We start from the raw sequence: 19,397 nt of genomic DNA on the forward strand, positions 1-19,397 counted from the left end.
AGGGGGGGGGGTGTGAGGGTGTTTCGGTTGAGAGGAGAGGTGGGGGGAGGCTGTGGATAGAGGGGGGGGGGTGTGAGGGTGTTTCGGTTGAGAGGAGAGGTGGGGGGAGGCTGTGGATAGAGGGGGGGTGTGAGGGTGTTTCGGTTGAGAGGAGAGGTGGGGGGAGGCTGTGGATAGAGGGGGGGGGGGGTGTGAGGGTGTTTCGGTTGAGAGGAGAGGTGGGGGGAGGCTGTGGATAGAGGGGGGGGTGTGAGGGTGTTTCGGTTGAGAGGAGAGGTGGGGGGAGGCTGTGGATAGAGGGGGGGTGTGTGAGGGTGTTTCGGTTGAGAGGAGAGGTGGGGGGAGGCTGTGGATAGAGGGGGGGTGTGAGGGTGTTTCGGTTGAGAGGAGAGGTGGGGGGAGGCTGTGGATAGAGGGGGGGGGGTGTGAGGGTGTTTCGGTTGAGAGGAGAGGTGGGGGAGGCTGTGGATAGAGGGGGGGTGTGAGGGTGTTTCGGTTGAGAGGAGAGGTGGGGGGAGGCTGTGGATAGAGGGGGGAGGGGGGTGTGAGGGTGTTTCGGTTGAGAGGAGAGGTGGGGGGAGGCTGTGGATAGAGGGGGGGGGGGGTGTGAGGGTGTTTCGGTTGAGAGGAGAGGTGGGGGGAGGCTGTGGATAGAGGGGGGGGGTGTGAGGGTGTTTCGGTTGAGAGGAGAGGTGGGGGGAGGCTGTGGATAGAGGGGGGGGGGGGTGTGAGGGTGTTTCGGTTGAGAGGAGAGGTGGGGGAGGCTGTGGATAGAGGGGGGTGTGAGGGTGTTTCGGTTGAGAGGAGAGGTGGGGGGGGGGCTGTGGATAGAGGGGGGGTGTGAGGGTGTTTCGGTTGAGAGGAGAGGTGGGGGGGGGGCTGTGGATAGAGGGGGGGTGTGAGGGTGTTTCGGTTGAGAGGAGAGGTGGGGGAGGCTGTGGATAGAGGGGGGTGTGAGGGTGTTTCGGTTGAGAGGAGAGGTGGGGGGAGGCTGTGGATAGAGGGGGGGATGTGAGGGTGTTTCGGTTGAGAGGAGAGGTGGGGGGAGGCTGTAGATAGAGGGGGGGGTGAGGGTGTTTCGGTTGAGAGGAGAGGTGGGGGGGCGGCTGTGGATAGAGGGGGGGTGTGAGGGTGTTTCGGTTGAGAGGAGAGGAGAGGTGGGGGGAGGCTGTGGATAGAGGGGGGGTGTGAGGGTGTTTCGGTTGAGAGGAGAGGTGGGGGGAGGCTGTGGATAGAGGGGGGGTGTGAGGGTGTTTCGGTTGAGAGGAGAGGTGGGGGGAGGCTGTGGATAGAGGGGGGTGTGAGGGTGTTTCGGTTGAGAGGAGAGGTGGGGGGAGGCTGTGGATAGAGGGGGGGTGTGAGGGTGTTTCGGTTGAGAGGAGAGGTGGGGGGAGGCTGTGGATAGAGGGGGGGTGTGAGGGTGTTTCGGTTGAGAGGAGAGGTGGGGGAGGCTGTGGATAGAGGGGGATGTGAGGGTGTTTCGGTTGAGAGGAGAGGTGGGGGGAGGCTGTGGATAGAGGGGGGGTGTGAGGGTGTTTCGGTTGAGAGGAGAGGTGGGGGAGGCTGTGGATAGAGGGGGGGTGTGAGGGTGTTTCGGTTGAGAGGAGAGGTGGGGGGAGGCTGTGGATAGAGGGGGGGGGGTGTGAGGGTGTTTCGGTTGAGAGGAGAGGTGGGGGAGGCTGTGGATAGAGGGGGGGTGTGAGGGTGTTTCGGTTGAGAGGAGAGGTGGGGGAGGCTGTGGATAGAGGGGGGGTGTGAGGGTGTTTCGGTTGAGAGGAGAGGTGGGGGGAGGCTGTGGATAGAGGGGGGTGTGAGGGTGTTTCGGTTGAGAGGAGAGGTGGGGGGAGGCTGTGGATAGAGGGGGGTTTGTGAGGGTGTTTCGGTTGAGAGGAGAGGTGGGGGGAGGCTGTGGATAGAGGGGGGATGTGAGGGTGTTTCGGTTGAGAGGAGAGGTGGGGGGAGGCTGTGGATAGAGGGGGGATGTGAGGGTGTTTCGGGTTGAGAGGAGAGGTGGGGGAGGCTGTGGATAGAGGGGGGATGTGAGGGTGTTTCGGTTGAGAGGAGAGGTGGGGGAGGCTGTGGATAGAGGGGGGGTGTGAGGGTGTTTCGGTTGAGAGGAGAGGTGTGGGAGGCTGTGGATAGAGGGGGGTGTGAGGGTGTTTCGGTTGAGAGGAGAGGTGGGGGAGGCTGTGGATAGAGGGGGATGTGAGGGTGTTTCGGTTGAGAGGAGAGGTGGGGGAGGCTGTGGATAGAGGGGGGTGTGAGGGTGTTTCGGTTGAGAGGAGAGGTGGGGGGAGGCTGTGGATAGAGGGGGGTGTGAGGGTGTTTCGGTTGAGAGGAGAGGTGGGGGAGGCTGTGGATAGAGGGGGGGGGTGAGGGTGTTTCGGTTGGGAGGAGAGGTGGGGGAGGCTGTGGATAGAGGGGGGGGTGTGAGGGTGTTTCGGTTGAGAGGAGAGGTGGGGGGAGGCTGTGGATAGAGGGGGGGGGTGAGGGTGTTTCGGTTGAGAGGAGAGGTGGGGGGAGGCTGTGGATAGAGGGGGATGTGAGGGTGTTTCGGTTGAGAGGAGAGGTGGGGGGAGGCTGTGGATAGAGGGGGGGGTGTGAGGGTGTTTCGGTTGAGAGGAGAGGTGGGGGGAGGCTGTGGATAGAGGGGGGATGTGAGGGTGTTTCGGTTGAGAGGAGAGGTGTGGGGAGGCTGTGGATAGAGGGGGTGTGTGAGGGTGTTTCGGTTGAGAGGAGAGGTGGGGGGAGGCTGTGGATAGAGGGGGGGGTGAGGGTGTTTCGGTTGAGAGGAGAGGTGGGGGAGGCTGTGGATAGAGGGGGGGTGTGAGGGTGTTTCGGTTGAGAGGAGAGGTGGGGGAGGCTGTGGATAGAGGGGGGTGTGAGGGTGTTTCGGTTGAGAGGAGAGGTGGGGGGAGGCTGTGGATAGAGGGGGGGATGTGAGGGTGTTTCGGTTGAGAGGAGAGGTGGGGGGAGGCTGTAGATAGAGGGGGGGTGTGAGGGTGTTTCGGTTGAGAGGAGAGGTGGGGGGGGGGCTGTGGATAGAGGGGGGGATGTGAGGGTGTTTCGGTTGAGAGGAGAGGTGGGGGGAGGCTGTGGATAGAGGGGGGGTGTGAGGGTGTTTCGGTTGAGAGGAGAGGTGGGGGGAGGCTGTGGATAGAGGGGGGGTGTGAGGGTGTTTCGGTTGAGAGGAGAGGTGGGGGGAGGCTGTGGATAGAGGGGGGTGTGAGGGTGTTTCGGTTGAGAGGAGATGTGGGGGGAGGCTGTGGATAGAGGGGGGATGTGAGGGTGTTTCGGTTGAGAGGAGAGGTGGGGGGAGGCTGTGGATAGAGGGGGGGTGTGAGGGTGTTTCGGTTGAGAGGAGAGGTGGGGGAGGCTGTGGATAGAGGGGGATGTGAGGGTGTTTCGGTTGAGAGGAGAGGTGGGGGGAGGCTGTGGATAGAGGGGGGGTGTGAGGGTGTTTCGGTTGAGAGGAGAGGTGGGGGAGGCTGTGGATAGAGGGGGGTGTGAGGGTGTTTCGGTTGAGAGGAGAGGTGGGGGGAGGCTGTGGATAGAGGGGGGGGGTGTGAGGGTGTTTCGGTTGAGAGGAGAGGTGGGGGAGGCTGTGGATAGAGGGGGGGTGTGAGGGTGTTTCGGTTGAGAGGAGAGGTGGGGGAGGCTGTGGATAGAGGGGGGGTGTGAGGGTGTTTCGGTTGAGAGGAGAGGTGGGGGGAGGCTGTGGATAGAGGGGGGTGTGAGGGTGTTTCGGTTGAGAGGAGAGGTGGGGGGAGGCTGTGGATAGAGGGGGGTTTGTGAGGGTGTTTCGGTTGAGAGGAGAGGTGGGGGGAGGCTGTGGATAGAGGGGGGATGTGAGGGTGTTTCGGTTGAGAGGAGAGGTGGGGGGAGGCTGTGGATAGAGGGGGGTGTGAGGGTGTTTCGGTTGAGAGGAGAGGTGGGGGAGGCTGTGGATAGAGGGGGTTGTGAGGGTGTTTCGGTTGAGAGGAGAGGTGGGGGGAGGCTGTGGATAGAGGGGGGGATGTGAGGGTGTTTCGGTTGAGAGGAGAGGTGGGGGGAGGCTGTGGATAGAGGGGGGGGGGTGAGGGTGTTTCGGTTGAGAGGAGAGGTGGGGGAGGCTGTGGATAGAGGGGGTTGTGAGGGTGTTTCGGTTGAGAGGAGAGGTGGGGGGAGGCTGTGGATAGAGGGGGGGGGGTGAGGGTGTTTCGGTTGAGAGGAGAGGTGGGGGAGGCTGTGGATAGAGGGGGTTGTGAGGGTGTTTCGGTTGAGAGGAGAGGTGGGGGGAGGCTGTGGATAGAGGGGGGGATGTGAGGGTGTTTCGGTTGAGAGGAGAGGTGGGGGGAGGCTGTGGATAGAGGGGGGGTGTGAGGGTGTTTCGGTTGAGAGGAGAGGTGTGGGAGGCTGTGGATAGAGGGGGGTGTGAGGGTGTTTCGGTTGAGAGGAGAGGTGGGGGAGGCTGTGGATAGAGGGGGATGTGAGGGTGTTTCGGTTGAGAGGAGAGGTGGGGGAGGCTGTGGATAGAGGGGGGGTGTGAGGGTGTTTCGGTTGAGAGGAGAGGTGGGGGGAGGCTGTGGATAGAGGGGGGTGTGAGGGTGTTTCGGTTGAGAGGAGAGGTGGGGGAGGCTGTGGATAGAGGGGGGGGGTGAGGGTGTTTCGGTTGAGAGGAGAGGTGGGGGGAGGCTGTGGATAGAGGGGGGGGGTGAGGGTGTTTCGGTTGAGAGGAGAGGTGGGGGGAGGCTGTGGATAGAGGGGGATGTGAGGGTGTTTCGGTTGAGAGGAGAGGTGGGGGAGGCTGTGGATAGAGGGGGTTGTGAGGGTGTTTCGGTTGAGAGGAGAGGTGGGGGGAGGCTGTGGATAGAGGGGGGGATGTGAGGGTGTTTCGGTTGAGAGGAGAGGTGGGGGGAGGCTGTGGATAGAGGGGGGGTGTGAGGGTGTTTCGGTTGAGAGGAGAGGTGGGGGGAGGCTGTGGATAGAGGGGGTTGTGAGGGTGTTTCGGTTGAGAGGAGAGGTGGGGGGAGGCTGTGGATAGAGGGGGGGATGTGAGGGTGTTTCGGTTGAGAGGAGAGGTGGGGGGAGGCTGTGGATAGAGGGGGGGTGTGAGGGTGTTTCGGTTGAGAGGAGAGGTGTGGGAGGCTGTGGATAGAGGGGGGTGTGAGGGTGTTTCGGTTGAGAGGAGAGGTGGGGGAGGCTGTGGATAGAGGGGGATGTGAGGGTGTTTCGGTTGAGAGGAGAGGTGGGGGAGGCTGTGGATAGAGGGGGGTGTGAGGGTGTTTCGGTTGAGAGGAGAGGTGGGGGGAGGCTGTGGATAGAGGGGGGTGTGAGGGTGTTTCGGTTGAGAGGAGAGGTGGGGGAGGCTGTGGATAGAGGGGGGGGGGTGAGGGTGTTTCGGTTGAGAGGAGAGGTGGGGGGAGGCTGTGGATAGAGGGGGGGGGTGAGGGTGTTTCGGTTGAGAGGAGAGGTGGGGGGAGGCTGTGGATAGAGGGGGATGTGAGGGTGTTTCGGTTGAGAGGAGAGGTGGGGGAGGCTGTGGATAGAGGGGGGGTGTGAGGGTGTTTCGGTTGAGAGGAGAGGTGTGGGAGGCTGTGGATAGAGGGGGGTGTGAGGGTGTTTCGGTTGAGAGGAGAGGTGGGGGAGGCTGTGGATAGAGGGGGATGTGAGGGTGTTTCGGTTGAGAGGAGAGGTGGGGGAGGCTGTGGATAGAGGGGGGTGTGAGGGTGTTTCGGTTGAGAGGAGAGGTGGGGGGAGGCTGTGGATAGAGGGGGGTGTGAGGGTGTTTCGGTTGAGAGGAGAGGTGGGGGAGGCTGTGGATAGAGGGGGGGGGGTGAGGGTGTTTCGGTTGAGAGGAGAGGTGGGGGGAGGCTGTGGATAGAGGGGGGGGGGTGAGGGTGTTTCGGTTGAGAGGAGAGGTGGGGGGAGGCTGTGGATAGAGGGGGATGTGAGGGTGTTTCGGTTGAGAGGAGAGGTGGGGGAGGCTGTGGATAGAGGGGTGTGTGAGGGTGTTTCGGTTGAGAGGAGAGGTGGGGGGAGGCTGTGGATAGAGGGGTGTGTGAGGGTGTTTCGGTTGAGAGGAGAGGTGTGGGTCAGTTGTTTCTTTGGGGGAGCCTGGTGGTTCTAAAGGAGTCAGAGGGCCCCCGTGCCTCCCTCTCAAACCACTGTGTAGCACTAAGGGTCACTGAACGCTGGGGGTGAAGGAGAGAGGGAGGGGTGCTTTTAGACGGCCATTGAACATAGAAGGGGGGATTAGAACTGGAGACGAAGGTGAAACCAATAGGGGAGGGGATGAGACATCCACAGATATCACAGGCAACACTCATCAGAATGCATGCCTCTCATCATTTTACAACACATTTTAGCAGGCCTGGTCACTCACCAAGCCTGCTCTGTTCAGCAGGCCTGGTCATACCTTCAAAGATCCAGGAGGGTTTTGACATCCTACTTAAACATGACCTCCCATGAAGTTTCCTAAGAAACTCTAACTTTTTCGGTTAAAAACTAAAGCATTCTCACTGGGGGTTGTGTACATCCTACATAGTTTGGTGTTACAGGGAGGATTACTTTGTCTTCGATTCCTATTTAGTCCTATGACTACAAACAGTATTCCCATGTTTTGAAAACGTCCTTAAAAGCTACAGTAGCAAGTATGTTCAAGGCTTCGATGACATAACACATTTGTGCATGTTTCTCAACAAATGGACGTCTTAATTCACAATAAACACTATAATTCAATTCAGTCTCAAAGCGAGCACTGCTTTGCTTGCAGGGTGAAAGGCCACTACTTGGCTAATCAGCTGTATGACTCCTCCCCAGCAGCACTCATGCAGCTTAGGTACCTTCCACAGTTCCCCTCATCTCCCCAAACATATGTGTCTTGGAACGAAGAGATATGTTGGGAAATGTCTAGTTGTCTACACACCCAGAATGAGCTGCGTTTCATTACAGAGCACTTGTAGGTGGATTCTCGGTGGAGTCTGTTAATCAGCCGCTGAACACATTTGCGGTGTAGCTCGTATGCAAATTAGATCTAAATCAGCCTCATTATGTATGCAGGCATGTGTAATTTCCACCAGGAAGTGCTTGTCATGGAGGAATATGTTCCCTTTCGTTATGGAAATGATTAAACACTTACAGTGCCTTCGGAAAGTATTCAGACCCCTTGACTTTTCCACATTTTGTTATATTACAACCTTATTCTAAAATGGATTATATAAAAAAAAAACTCCTCAGCAATCTACACATAATACCCCATAATGACAAAGCAAAAACAGGTTTTTGCTAATTTTTGCAAATGTATAAAACCTTAAAAACAGAAATACCTTATTTACATAAGTATACAGACCCTTTGCTGTGAGACTCGAAATTTAGCTCAGGTGCATCCTGTTTCCATTGATCATCCTTTGAGATGTTTCTACAACTTGATTGGAGTACACCTGTGGTAAATTCAATTGATTGGACATAATTTGGAAAAGCACACACATTTTTATATAAGGCCCCACAGTTGACCGTAAATGTCTGAGCAAAATCCAAGCCATGAGGTTGAAGGAATTGTCCGTAGAGCTCCGAGACAGGATTGTGTTGAGGCACAGATCTGGGGAAGGGTACCAAAACATTTCTGCAGCATTGAAGGTCCCCAAGAACACAGTGGCCTCCATCATTCTTAAATGGAAGAAGTTTGGAACCACCAAGACTCTTCCTAGAGCTGACCGACCTACCAAAATGAGCAATCGGGGGAGAAAGGCCTTGGTCAGGGAGGTGACCAAAAACACGATGGTCACTCTCACAGAGCTCTAAAATTCCTTTGTGGAAACGGGAGAACCTTCCAGAAGGACAACCATCTCTGCAACATTCCACCAATCAGGTCTTTATGGTAGAGTGGCCAGACGGAAGCCACTCCTCAGTAAAAGGCACATGAAAGCCCGCTTGGAGTTCGCAAAAGGCACCTAAAGAATCTCAGACCATGAGAAACAAGGTTCTCTGGTCTGAGGAAACCAAGATTGAACTCTTTGGCCTGAATGCCAAGAGTCACGTCTGGAGGAAACCTGGCACTATCACTACGGTGAAGCATGGTGGTGGCAGAATCATGCTGCGGGGATGTTTTTCAGCGGCAGGGCCGGGGAGACTAGTCAGGATCGAGGCAAAGATGAACAGAGCAAAGTACAAAGAGATCCTTGATGAAAACCTTCTCCAGAGCTCTCAGGATCTCAGACTGTGGCAAAGGGTCGCCTTCCAACAGGACAACAACCCAAAGCAAACAGCCAAGACAACGCAAGAGTGGCTTCGGGAGTCTCTGAATGCCCTTGAGTGCAGCCAGAGCCTGGACTTAAACCTGATCGAATATCTCTGGAGAGACCTGAAAATAGCTGTGCAGCGATGCTCCCCATCCAACCTGACAGAGCTTGAGAGGATGTGCAGAGAAGAATTGGAAAACTCCCCAAATACAGGTGTGCCAAGCTTATAGTGTCATACCCAAGAAGACTCGAGGCTGTAATCGCTGCCAAAGGTGCTTCAACAAAGTACTGAGTAAAGGGTCTGAATACTTAACGTATGTAAATGTGATATTTCAGTTTATTTTTTTATAAATTAGCAAACATTTCTAAAAAACATTTTTTTGCTTTTTCATTATGGGGTATTGTGTGTAGATTGAGGAGAAAACCCCCCGATTTAATCAATTTTAGAATAAGGCTGTAACTTAACTAAATGTGGAAAAAGTCAAAGGGTCTGAATACTTTCCAAAGGCACTGTATGATAGGAGCGACTAACACAGGAAGGGACTTTAGGTTGGTAGGCTAGGCTTTAGACCAGGGATCATCAACTAGATTCAACTGCGGGACTATTACTTATTGAGTGGATGGTCAGGTGGCCGGAAGATAATTACAAATAATTTATAGATTGCAAATTGACTGCAAGAAGCCCAAACAGATAATATTTGATTAGAAAATAATCATTTAAAACCTCGCTTACATTTATATACAGTACGATTACGTCTCTCTATTATGCGTGGGAATCAGGGCATAAAATGAACACTAGCCACTGGCCAAATGCAGGTAGATTTAGGTATTGTCGGGTAAGACCCCCTCCTGCTCGGGTGGCACTCGGCGGTCGTCGTCACCGGCCTATTAGCTGCCACTGATTCCCTTTTTGTTTTCCCCTGTTTGTGATTGTGTGCACCTGTTCTGAGTGGGGGTGATTAGCGGGGCTATTTATATTAGCTGGTCCGCCTTTTCTTTGTGCGGGATTGCGTTTATCTGTTGAATGCTTGTGTACACGCTGGTTGTATTTTTGCGCTAGTTTTGCGCCGACTGTGTAATTCCCCCTGTGTTTGGGGCACTTTGTTTTGTGTGCACTCTCATCACTGTTTGGGGTGGCTTGTGTTTTTCGCCATTTGGCCTATTAAAAGCCACTACCCTGTATTCGCTGCTTCCTGCGTTTGATTCCTCACCCACGACGCCTGAGCATTACACACTGTGAGTGAAGCACTGATAGATTCATTTTTGGAGGCGCAGATACAGGTCAGTAAAGTGAGACAGATTTTTTAATCTACTTGACACAGTGGCTGGTGGACCAAAAATAAATTTTAGGCCCTGGTGGGAATATTTGGGAACAGATTTCCCAAATTAAAATAACTTGGAGCTGATTTCCTGGTGTCTGTTGTTATGTTAGTCTTTTATGTCCAACAATGAAATGTTTTGCTCAGTAAACTTGGGGGGCCAAATAAAACCACTCTCGTGCCAACCTCGGCCCATGGGCCACCAGTTCGGGAGCCCTGCTTTAGATTATTATGCAAGCTTGGTAATGGAACTGTGACAAGAATGACTATTGGCAGGTCCATATTGATTTTTCATGTGGGTTTCGGCTCCGTATTGCCCTTAAGCTAGATGGATGACATGGGTGCCATTTCCATCGGGGCTTTTGATGTACATTTATTCATAATGTAATAAACTAGATGTCTTATCTTTTATCATCCGTCCTTAACGAACAATGAGTCACGCTCTGCCTTTGATTTCTCTCCCTCCTCCCTCCCTCCCTCCCTTTCTCTTTCGCCTTCTCTATCCATCTCTCCCCCTGTCACACATATTCAGCTTCCTTTTGAGCAAGCTGGACAAGGTGCAGATTGTGTCTTACAGGCTGTATATAGATCATGGGTACAACATGAATTTACCTATTGTCATGTGATTAATGACTGTGTAGCTTCAGATATCATTAATGGCACATAATTAATCAATGAAAAACCTTTCTCCATACATGCTACACTTTATCCAGACAGAATAGAATAGACCCATGGCAGAGCAGAGGTGGGCAAGGGCAAATGGAGCCCCCAGCGTATTGAGAGCTCACAGGGGGATGCGGCGGCGTTGGCCGCACCCTGGTTGTCTCCTGGAGACGGGGGCTATCAAACTGAAAAGGGGGTTGACGTTTCAGTGTGGGGAGGAGGTAAGAGACTGTAGGGGTAGAGCGAAGGGACATGATCTCTAAGACCGACACCTACTCTAGCCACCTTGGCCTCGGGAGGTACGACACACCTCCATCACTAATAATACAACTCCAAATCTGCATTTAACCCAGTCCTTTAACCCAGCAGATAATGTATGATTAATGTACTTAAAGATGATAATTTATCTGATACCGAAGTGGGCCCATTGACTGTTAGAACAAATAAAGCCTTGTTTCAATGGAGACCGAGCACACTGCCTCTTGTTAAACAGGCCCTGAATGTCACATTGACCGGGTGTGTTTGCCTCTGTGCACCAGTCCTCTAGCAGAGGGATACAAAAGGTCATGTAGCACCACCAAGTGGTAATTGCAAAGCCTTTGGGTACTGTAGTTCTGCTGATCATGTGGAATGTGGAATGCTACGTTTTCTCACAGAAACATACACACACAGCTGTATTGCGGTAGGTTATGTCAACTGAATAAGAGTTGAAACACCCTCTAGAATTATGGTAATTTACTATAGTAATTTACCATTTCTATTCTCTCATTCTCTCACTCACCTGAAAGCCCCAAGGGCCACCTCCAAACCTCTGGCTCAGGCTATACAGTTGAAGTCGGAAATGTATGTACACTTAGGTTGGGGTCATTAAAACTTGTTTTTCAACCACTCCACAAATTTCTTGTTAACAAACAATAGTTTTGGCAAGTCGGTTAGGACATCTACTTTGTGCATGACACAAGTCATTTTTCCAACAATTGTTTACAGACAGATTATTTCACTTATAATTCACTGTATCACAATTCCAGTGGGTCAGAAGTTTACATACACTAAGTTGACTATGCCTTTAATCAGCTTGGAAAATTCCAGAAAATGATGTCATGGCTTAAGAAGCTTCTAATTGACTCAAATGAAGGTGAAGGCCTACCTTCAAACTCAATGCCTCTTTGCTTGACTTCATGGGAAAATCAAAATAAATCAGCCATACCTCCTTGGGAGCAATTTCCAAACACTTGAAGGTACCGCGTTTATCTGTACAAACAATAGTACACAAGTATAAACATCATGGGACCACGCAGCCGTCATACCGCTCAGGAAGGAGACGCATTCTGTCTCCTAGAGATGAACGTACTTTGGTGCGAAAAGTGCAAATCAATCCCAGAACAGCAGCAAAGGACCTTGTGAAGATGCTGGAGGAAACGGGCACAAAAGTATCTATATCCAGAGTAAATCGAGTCCTATATCAACATAACCTGAAAGGCCGCTCAGCAAGGAAGAAGCCACTGCTCCAAAACCGCCATAAAAAAAGCCAGACTATGGTTTGCAACTGCACATAGGGACAAAGATCGTACTTATTGGGGAAATATCATCTGGTCTGATGAAATAAAAACAGAACTGTTTGGCCATAATGACCATCGTTACGTTTGGAGGAAAAAGGGGGAGGCTTGCAAGCCGAAGAACACCATCCCAACCTTGAAGCACGGGGGTGGCAGCATCATGTTGTGGGGGTGCTTTGCTGCAGGAGGGACTGGTGCACTTCACAAAATAGATGGCATCATGAGAAAGGACAATTATGTGGATATATTGAAACAACATCTCAAGACATCAGTCAGGAAGTTAAAGCTTGGTCGCAAATGGGTCTTCCAAATGGACAATGACCCCAAGCATACTTCCAAAGTTGTGGCAAAATGGCTTAAGGACAACAAAGTCAAGGTATTGGAGTGGCCATCACAAAGCCCTGACCTCAATCCCATAGAAAGTTTGTGGGCAGAATTGAAAGCGTGTGAGAGCAAGCAGGCCTACAAACCTGACTCCGTTACACCAGCTCTGTCAGGAGGAATTGCCCAAAATTCACCCAACTTAGTGTGGGAAGCTTGTGGAAGGCTACCCGAAACGTTTGACCCAAGTTAAACAATTTAAAGGCAATGCTACCAAATACTAATTGAGTGTATGTAAACTTCTGAACCACTGGGAATGTGAAGAAAGAAATAAAAGCTGAAATAAATAATTCTCTCAACTATTATTCTGACATTTCACATTCTTAAAATAAAGTGGTGATCCTAACTGACCTAAGACAGGGAATTTTTACTTGTGAAAAACTGAGTTTAAATGTATTTGGCTAAGGTGTATGTAAACTTCCGACTTCAACTGTATATAATGCAGTAACCACTTCCTATGTTTCTACCTACTACTATTACCTACCTACATCGAACAATTACTAAGGACATTTACAGTACCGGTCAAAAGTTTTAGAACACCTACTCATTCAAGGGTTTTTCTTTATTTTGACTATTTTCTACATTGTAGAATAATAGCGAAGACATCAAAACTATGAAATAACACATATGGAATCATATAGTAACCAAAAAAGTGTTAGAAAAATCTAAATATATTTTATATTTGAGATTCTTCAAAGTAGCCACCCTTTGCCTTGATGACAGCTTTGCACATTCTTGTCATTCTCACAACCAGCTTCATGAGGTAGTCACCTGGAATGCATATCAATTAACAGGTGTGCCTTGTTAAAAGTTAATTTGTGGAATTTATTTTCTTCTTAATGTGTTTGAGCCAATCAGTTGTGTTGTGACAAGGTAGGGGGGTATACAGAAGATAGCCCTATTTGATAAAAGACCAAGTCCATATTATGGAAAGAACAGCTCAAATAAGCAAAGAGAAACAACAGTTAAGACATGAAGAACTTTTAAAGTTTCTTCAAGTGCAGTCGCAAAAACCATCAAGCGCTATGATGAAACTGGCTCTCATGAGGACCGCCACAGGAAAGGAAGACCCAGAGTTACCTCTGCTGCAGAGGATAAGTTAATTAGAGTTATGAGCATCAGAAATTGCAGCCCATATAAATTCTTCAAGTAACAGACACATCTCAACATCAACTGTTCAGAGGAGACTGCGTGAATCAGTCCTTCATGGTCGAATTGATGCAAAGAAACCACTACTAATGGACACCAATAATAAGAAGAGACTTGCTTGGGCCAAGAAACACAAGCAATGGACATTAGACCGGTGGAAATCTGTCCTTTGGTCTAATGAGTCCAAATTTGCGATTTTTGGTTCCAACCGCCATGTCTTTGTGAGACGCAGAGTAGATGAACGGATGATCTCTGAATGAGTGGTTCCCACCGTGAAGCATGGAGGAGGAGGTGTGATGGTGCTTTGCTGGTGACACTGTCTGTGATTTATTTAGAATTCAAGGCACACTTAACCAGCATGGCTACCACAGCATTCTGCAGCCATACACCATCCCATCTTGTTGCGCTTAGTGGGACTATCATTTTTTTCCCAACAGGACAATGACCCAAAACACACCTCCAGGTTGTGTAAGGGCTATTTGACCAAGATGGAGAGTGATGGAGTGCTGTATCAGATGACCTGGCCTCCACAATCACCTGACCTCAACCCAATTGAGATGATTTGGGATGAGTTGGACCGCAGAGTGAAGGAAAAGCAGCCAACAAGTCCTCAGCATATGTGGGAACTCCTTCAAGACTGTTGGAAAAGCATTCCTCATGAAGCTTGTTGAGAGAATGCCAAGAGTGTGCAAAACTGTCATCAAGACAAAGGGTGGCTACTTTGAAGAATCTCAAATATAAAATATATTTGGATTTGTTTAACACTTTTTTGGTTACTACATGATTCCATATGTGTTATTTCATAGTTTTGATGTCTTCACTATTATTCTACAATGTAGAAAATAGTACAAATAAAGAAAAACCCTTGAATGAGTAGGTTTGTCCAAACTTTTGACTGATACTGTATATGGATATGTCATGCTATATGGGGGCCAGATTTGTTGTCTGATCTGAGTTCAATAAGGTCAATCGTTTGTTCATTCGGGTCAATAGTGAGTTCAATAGGGTCAATAGTTAGTTCAATAGGGTCACACTCTCCCATCCACTCACATACAGACGCACTAGCGTTATGCTAGGTCAGGCTAACTTCTGTGGTGCCTAGGCCTCTCCTCCAGTGAACATAGATACAAATAAACACTTACCTGCATTAAGACTTGGCCTATCAGTGAGCACTTACCTCCACTGCATTGTGTCCACTGTTCTCATCCAGGTCCTGCTTGCCTGTCAATCAAAATGACACCAACATAAGAGCTGACGGCAACATGAGGCCAAAATCAGTGGCGTGTGTGTGTTTTTGGTTTTACTGTCCGTGTGGGGACCAGACGTCCTTACAAGGATAGTTAAACAAGGAAAATCCGGACACTTGGGGACATTTCACCGATCCCTACAAGGAAAAATACTATTTTAGGCTTAGGGGTTAGGCTCAGGGGTTAAGTTTGAGGTTATGGTTAGGTTAAGGGTAAATAGGATTTTGAATGAGAAACAATTGTTTGGTCCCCACAAGGATGGTAAAACAAATGTGTGTGTGTGTGTGTGTGTGTGTGTGTGTGTGTGTGTGTGTGTGTATGTGTGCGTGTGTGGAGAGTAGTATGTTTCACAGTATTGCATGTTAGTTTAGGTTAGGTGCACAAACACGTGTTCACAGACACACACCTGACGGGGAGCCCTGTTTGCTGCGCAGCTCCAGAGTGCCATTGTTCTTAGCTGACACTCCCTTCGAGCCCTGTTGTTTCTCCAACTCCCCTACACAGGACAGAAGACAGTCATCAGAGAGCAGGAGAGAGAGAGAGAGAGAGAGAGAGAGAGAGAGAGAGAGAGAGAGAGAGAGAGAGAGAGAGAGAGAGAGAGAGAGAGAGAGAGAGAGAGTGTGTAGGGGAGGGATGGGTTGGAAGGAAGGAAAGGGAGAGAATAAAAATTGGGTGAGGCTGAGAGAAAGAGTGGTGATGGGGAGAGAGAGGGAGGGGGACGAAAGGGGATGAGACGGGCAAAGAGACAGAAGCACCACATGAGAGACAGACAGTGAGAGAGGAAGATAGACAACAACAGCGGAAGAGATAGAGAGAGAGTGAGAGGAAGATAAAGAGAGAGACAGAATGAGTGACAGGGGCACAGACAGAGGGAACAGCATGTGCAAGGGAGACAGACAGACAGACAGACAGACAGACAGACAGACAGACAGACAGACAGACAGACAGACAGACAGACAGACAGACAGACAGACAGACAGAGTGACAGACAGACAGACAGACAGACAGACAAAGAGAGACAGACAGAGTGACAGCAGCAGAGACGGAGACAGAGACAGAGACAGAGACAGAGACAGACAGACAGACAGACAGACAGACAGACAGACAGACAGACAGACAGACAGACAGACAGACAGACAGACAGACAGACAGACAAAGAGAGACAGACAGAGTGACAGCAGCAGAGACGGAGACAGACAGACAGACAGACAGACAGACAGACAGACAGACAGACAGACAGACAGACAGACAGACAGACAGACAGACAAAGAGAGACAGACAGAGTGACAGCAGCAGAGACGGAGACAGAGACAGACAGACAGACAGACAGACAGACAGACAGACAGACAGACAGACAGACAGACAGACAGACAGTGTCAGCAGCAGAGACGGAGACAGACAGACAGAAAGAGACATAAAGAGAGACAGACAGAGTGACAGCAGTAGAGACGGAGACAGTGACAGACAGACAGACATAAAGAGAGACAGACAGAGTGACAGCAGTAGAGACGGAGACAGTGACAGACAGACAGACATAAAGAGAGACAGACAGAGTGACAGCAGTAGAGACGGAGACAGTGACAGACAGACAGACATAAAGAGAGACAGACAGAGTGACAGCAGTAGAGACGGAGACAGTGACAGACAGACAGACAGACATAAAGAGAGACAGACAGAGTGACAGCAGTAGAGACGGAGACAGTGACAGACAGACATAAAGAGAGACAGACAGAGTGACAGCAGCAGAGACGGAGACAGACAGACAGACATAAAGAGAGACAGACAGAGTGACAGCAGTAGAGACGGAGACAGTGACAGACAGAGACATAAAGAGAGACAGACAGAGTGACAGCAGTAGAGACGGAGACAGTGACAGACAGACAGACAGACATAAAGAGAGACAGACAGAGTGACAGCAGTAGAGACGGAGACAGTGACAGACAGACAGACATAAAGAGAGACAGACAGAGTGACAGCAGTAGAGACGGAGACAGTGACAGACAGACAGACATAAAGAGAGACAGACAGAGTGACAGCAGTAGAGACGGAGACAGTGACAGACAGACAGACATAAAGAGAGACAGACAGAGTGACAGCAGTAGAGACGGAGACAGTGACAGACAGACAAACATAAAGAGAGACAGACAGAGTGACAGCAGTAGAGACGGAGACAGTGACAGACAGACAGACAGACAGACAGACAGACAGACAGACAGACAGACAGACAGACAGACAGACAGACAGACAAAACAGAAAAACAAGTGGGGGGCGAGTCCTTCACCTCCTCCCTAGAGTCACTCAACTCTACACTGTGTCCCAAATGGCACCTTATTCCCTATGGGCCCTTGTCTAAAGTAGTGCACTGCATAGGGAATAGGCTGCCATTTGGGACGTAAACCTACTCTCTATCGCTCCAATTCCGCTCTGCGGTTGATGATGATTGCATGTCATTCCCACTGGCGACGGCTAAATGTTGTTGTGTCCCCACTGACTGCTTGGTTCTAGAATTCTGCTGCAGCTGTAATCTAGTAGGATGACTGTGCAGAATAGTTTAGTCGTTTTTCAACTTTCTTTCCTCTTGAGAAATAGTAGGGAGTGATGTGTGTGTCTGTTTTTTCATGTGTGTTTGTGAGGGAGTCTGTGTATGTGTGTGCTTCCTTGCTCCAAACTCAGGTGACCTTTGAGTCACAGTCCAATGGAGAGAAAAAAAGGGATGGAAAAAAAAGAAATAGCTCATCCAAAATAATGTATGAATCATCCATCCCTCCATCCGCTAAGGAATTCCCTTTCATTTCTCAAAGAGGAGAAATAAACAATAAAAAAATTGAATAGGCTGCCGCAGGCTTATTTACACGAGTGTTAACAATGGAGCGCCTTCGTAGGGGAGGGGAAGATGTCAACTGTGTGTGTGTGTGTGTGTGTGTGTGTGTGTGTGTGTGTGTGTGTGTGTGTGTGTGTGTGTGTGTGTGTGTGTGTGTGCCAGTGATTGTGTGTGTGTGTGTATGTGTTTATGCATTTGCGCTTGACTTTGTCTGAAAATGGGGGTGCAAAAGCTTTTAAAACAGTTTTCCTGCAATTCAAAACTGTTTCTTAACAGGAGGAAGCCATTTTTATGAACAGAACACAACAATTTTTTTTAGGTTTTGCCACAATAAATGATATTGAAAAAGTCTTTTAATGACTAGATTACTAATCTACTCCCCTGAAAATCCCACCTCAAATAATTCATTGACAAATCTGAAACTGGAGTTTTGCATTTCAATTTGATCATTGATCATGTTCACATAATAATATTACAAATATATTATTAATTTATCATTATTATCATCAAACTAGATTTTTTCGTGCAGCTGTATATATCCATAGATTGCGGCACGGACTGTGCAGTAGAAAGAATAACAGGTAGCTGCAGTAATATGGGTCATGTTTGAAAAGACTAGAGCAGAGGCCTTCAACCTTTTCTTTCATTACAATTTGCGAGCTACTCATATACAGCCTGCATTTGTTGTTATTGTGTAGGCCACATTTGACGAATAGAAACAAAGCACTGCACTGCATACATCATGGAATTGCATTTTGGTTCTTAAAACCACACATTTTGAACAAAAATGATGCTACTGTTGCCATTCCAATAGTGGCCTTTTGTACAACAACCGTAGTGAGTAGGCTACATACACTGAGTGTACCAAACATTTTGCCCTCAGAACAGCTTCAATTCATCGGTGCATGGACTCTACAAGGTGTCGAAAGCGTTCCACAGGGATGCTGGTCCATGTTGACTCCAATGCTTCCCACAGTTGTGTCAAGTTGGCTGGATGTCCTTTGGGTGGTGGACTGTCCTTGATACACACGGGAAACTGTTGAGCGTGAAAAACCCAGCAGGGTTGCAGACAGTGAAGGCTGCTGAGGAGAGGACGGCTCATAACAAAGACTGTAACGGAGTGAATGGAATGGCATCAAACACCTGGGAACCATGGAAACCATGTGTTAGATGTATTTGATATCATTCCACTAATTCCGCTCCAGTCATTACCACGAGCCTGTCCTCCCCAATTAAGGTGCCACCAACCTCCTGTGGTTGCAGTTCATGACACACCGGTGCGCCTGGCACCTACTACCATACCCCGTTCAAAGGCACTTAAATATTTAGTCTTGCCCATTCACCCTCTGAATGGCACACATACACAATCCATGTCTCAGTTGTCTATCCTCCTTTAACCTGTCTCCTCCCTTCATCTACACTGATTGAAGTGGATTTAACAGGTGACATCAATAAGGGATCATAACTTTAACCTGTCTCCTCCCTTCATCTACACTGATTGAAGTAGATTTAACAGGTGACATCAATAAGGGATCATAACTTTAACCTGTCTCCTCCCTTCATCTACACTGATTGAAGTAGATTTAACAAGTGACATCAATAAGGGATCATAACTTTAACCTGTCTCCTCCCTTCATCTACACTGATTGAAGTAGATTTAACAGGTGACATCAATAAGGGATCATAACTTTAACCTGTCTCCTCCCTTCATCTACACTGATTGAAGGAAGGTGACATCAATAAGGGATCATAACTTTAACCTGTCTCCTCCCTTCATCTACACTGATTGAAGTAGATTTAACAGGTGACATCAATAAGGGATCATAACTTTAACCTGTCTCCTCCCTTCATCTACACTGATTGAAGTGGATTTAACAGGTGACATCAATAAGGGATCATAGCCTCTTGCCTTTTCATTTTATACACCAGTGGTGCAACTTGTGCTTTCTAACCGCACTGAACCAAAACAGTGGTGTGCAGGTGTGAAGCAAAACTTTCTAACCGCACTGAACCAAAACAGTGGTGTGCAGGTGTGAAGCAAA

At 49.5% G+C, this 19,397-nt stretch overlaps 1 protein-coding gene across 3 annotated transcripts in view; it reads right to left on the bottom strand.

Moving 5' to 3' along the window:
• Positions 1–19,397, bottom strand: part of LOC106592487 (IQ motif and SEC7 domain-containing protein 3) — a 376,341-nt gene that overhangs the window by 4,468 nt on the left and 352,476 nt on the right. For all 3 annotated transcript variants that reach the window (XM_045700042.2, XM_045700047.2, XM_045700043.2), the window contains 2 exons: positions 14,941–15,030; positions 14,465–14,508 (listed from right to left, as the gene is read on the bottom strand). In XM_045700042.2, the coding sequence (XP_045555998.1) occupies positions 14,465–14,508; positions 14,941–15,030 (134 nt within the window). The remainder of the gene's footprint in view (positions 1–14,464; positions 14,509–14,940; positions 15,031–19,397) is intronic.

Source organism: Salmo salar, chromosome 17 (assembly GCF_965601325.2).
Source record: "Salmo salar chromosome 17, fSalSal1, whole genome shotgun sequence".
NCBI classification, from domain to species: domain Eukaryota; kingdom Metazoa; phylum Chordata; class Actinopteri; order Salmoniformes; family Salmonidae; genus Salmo; species Salmo salar.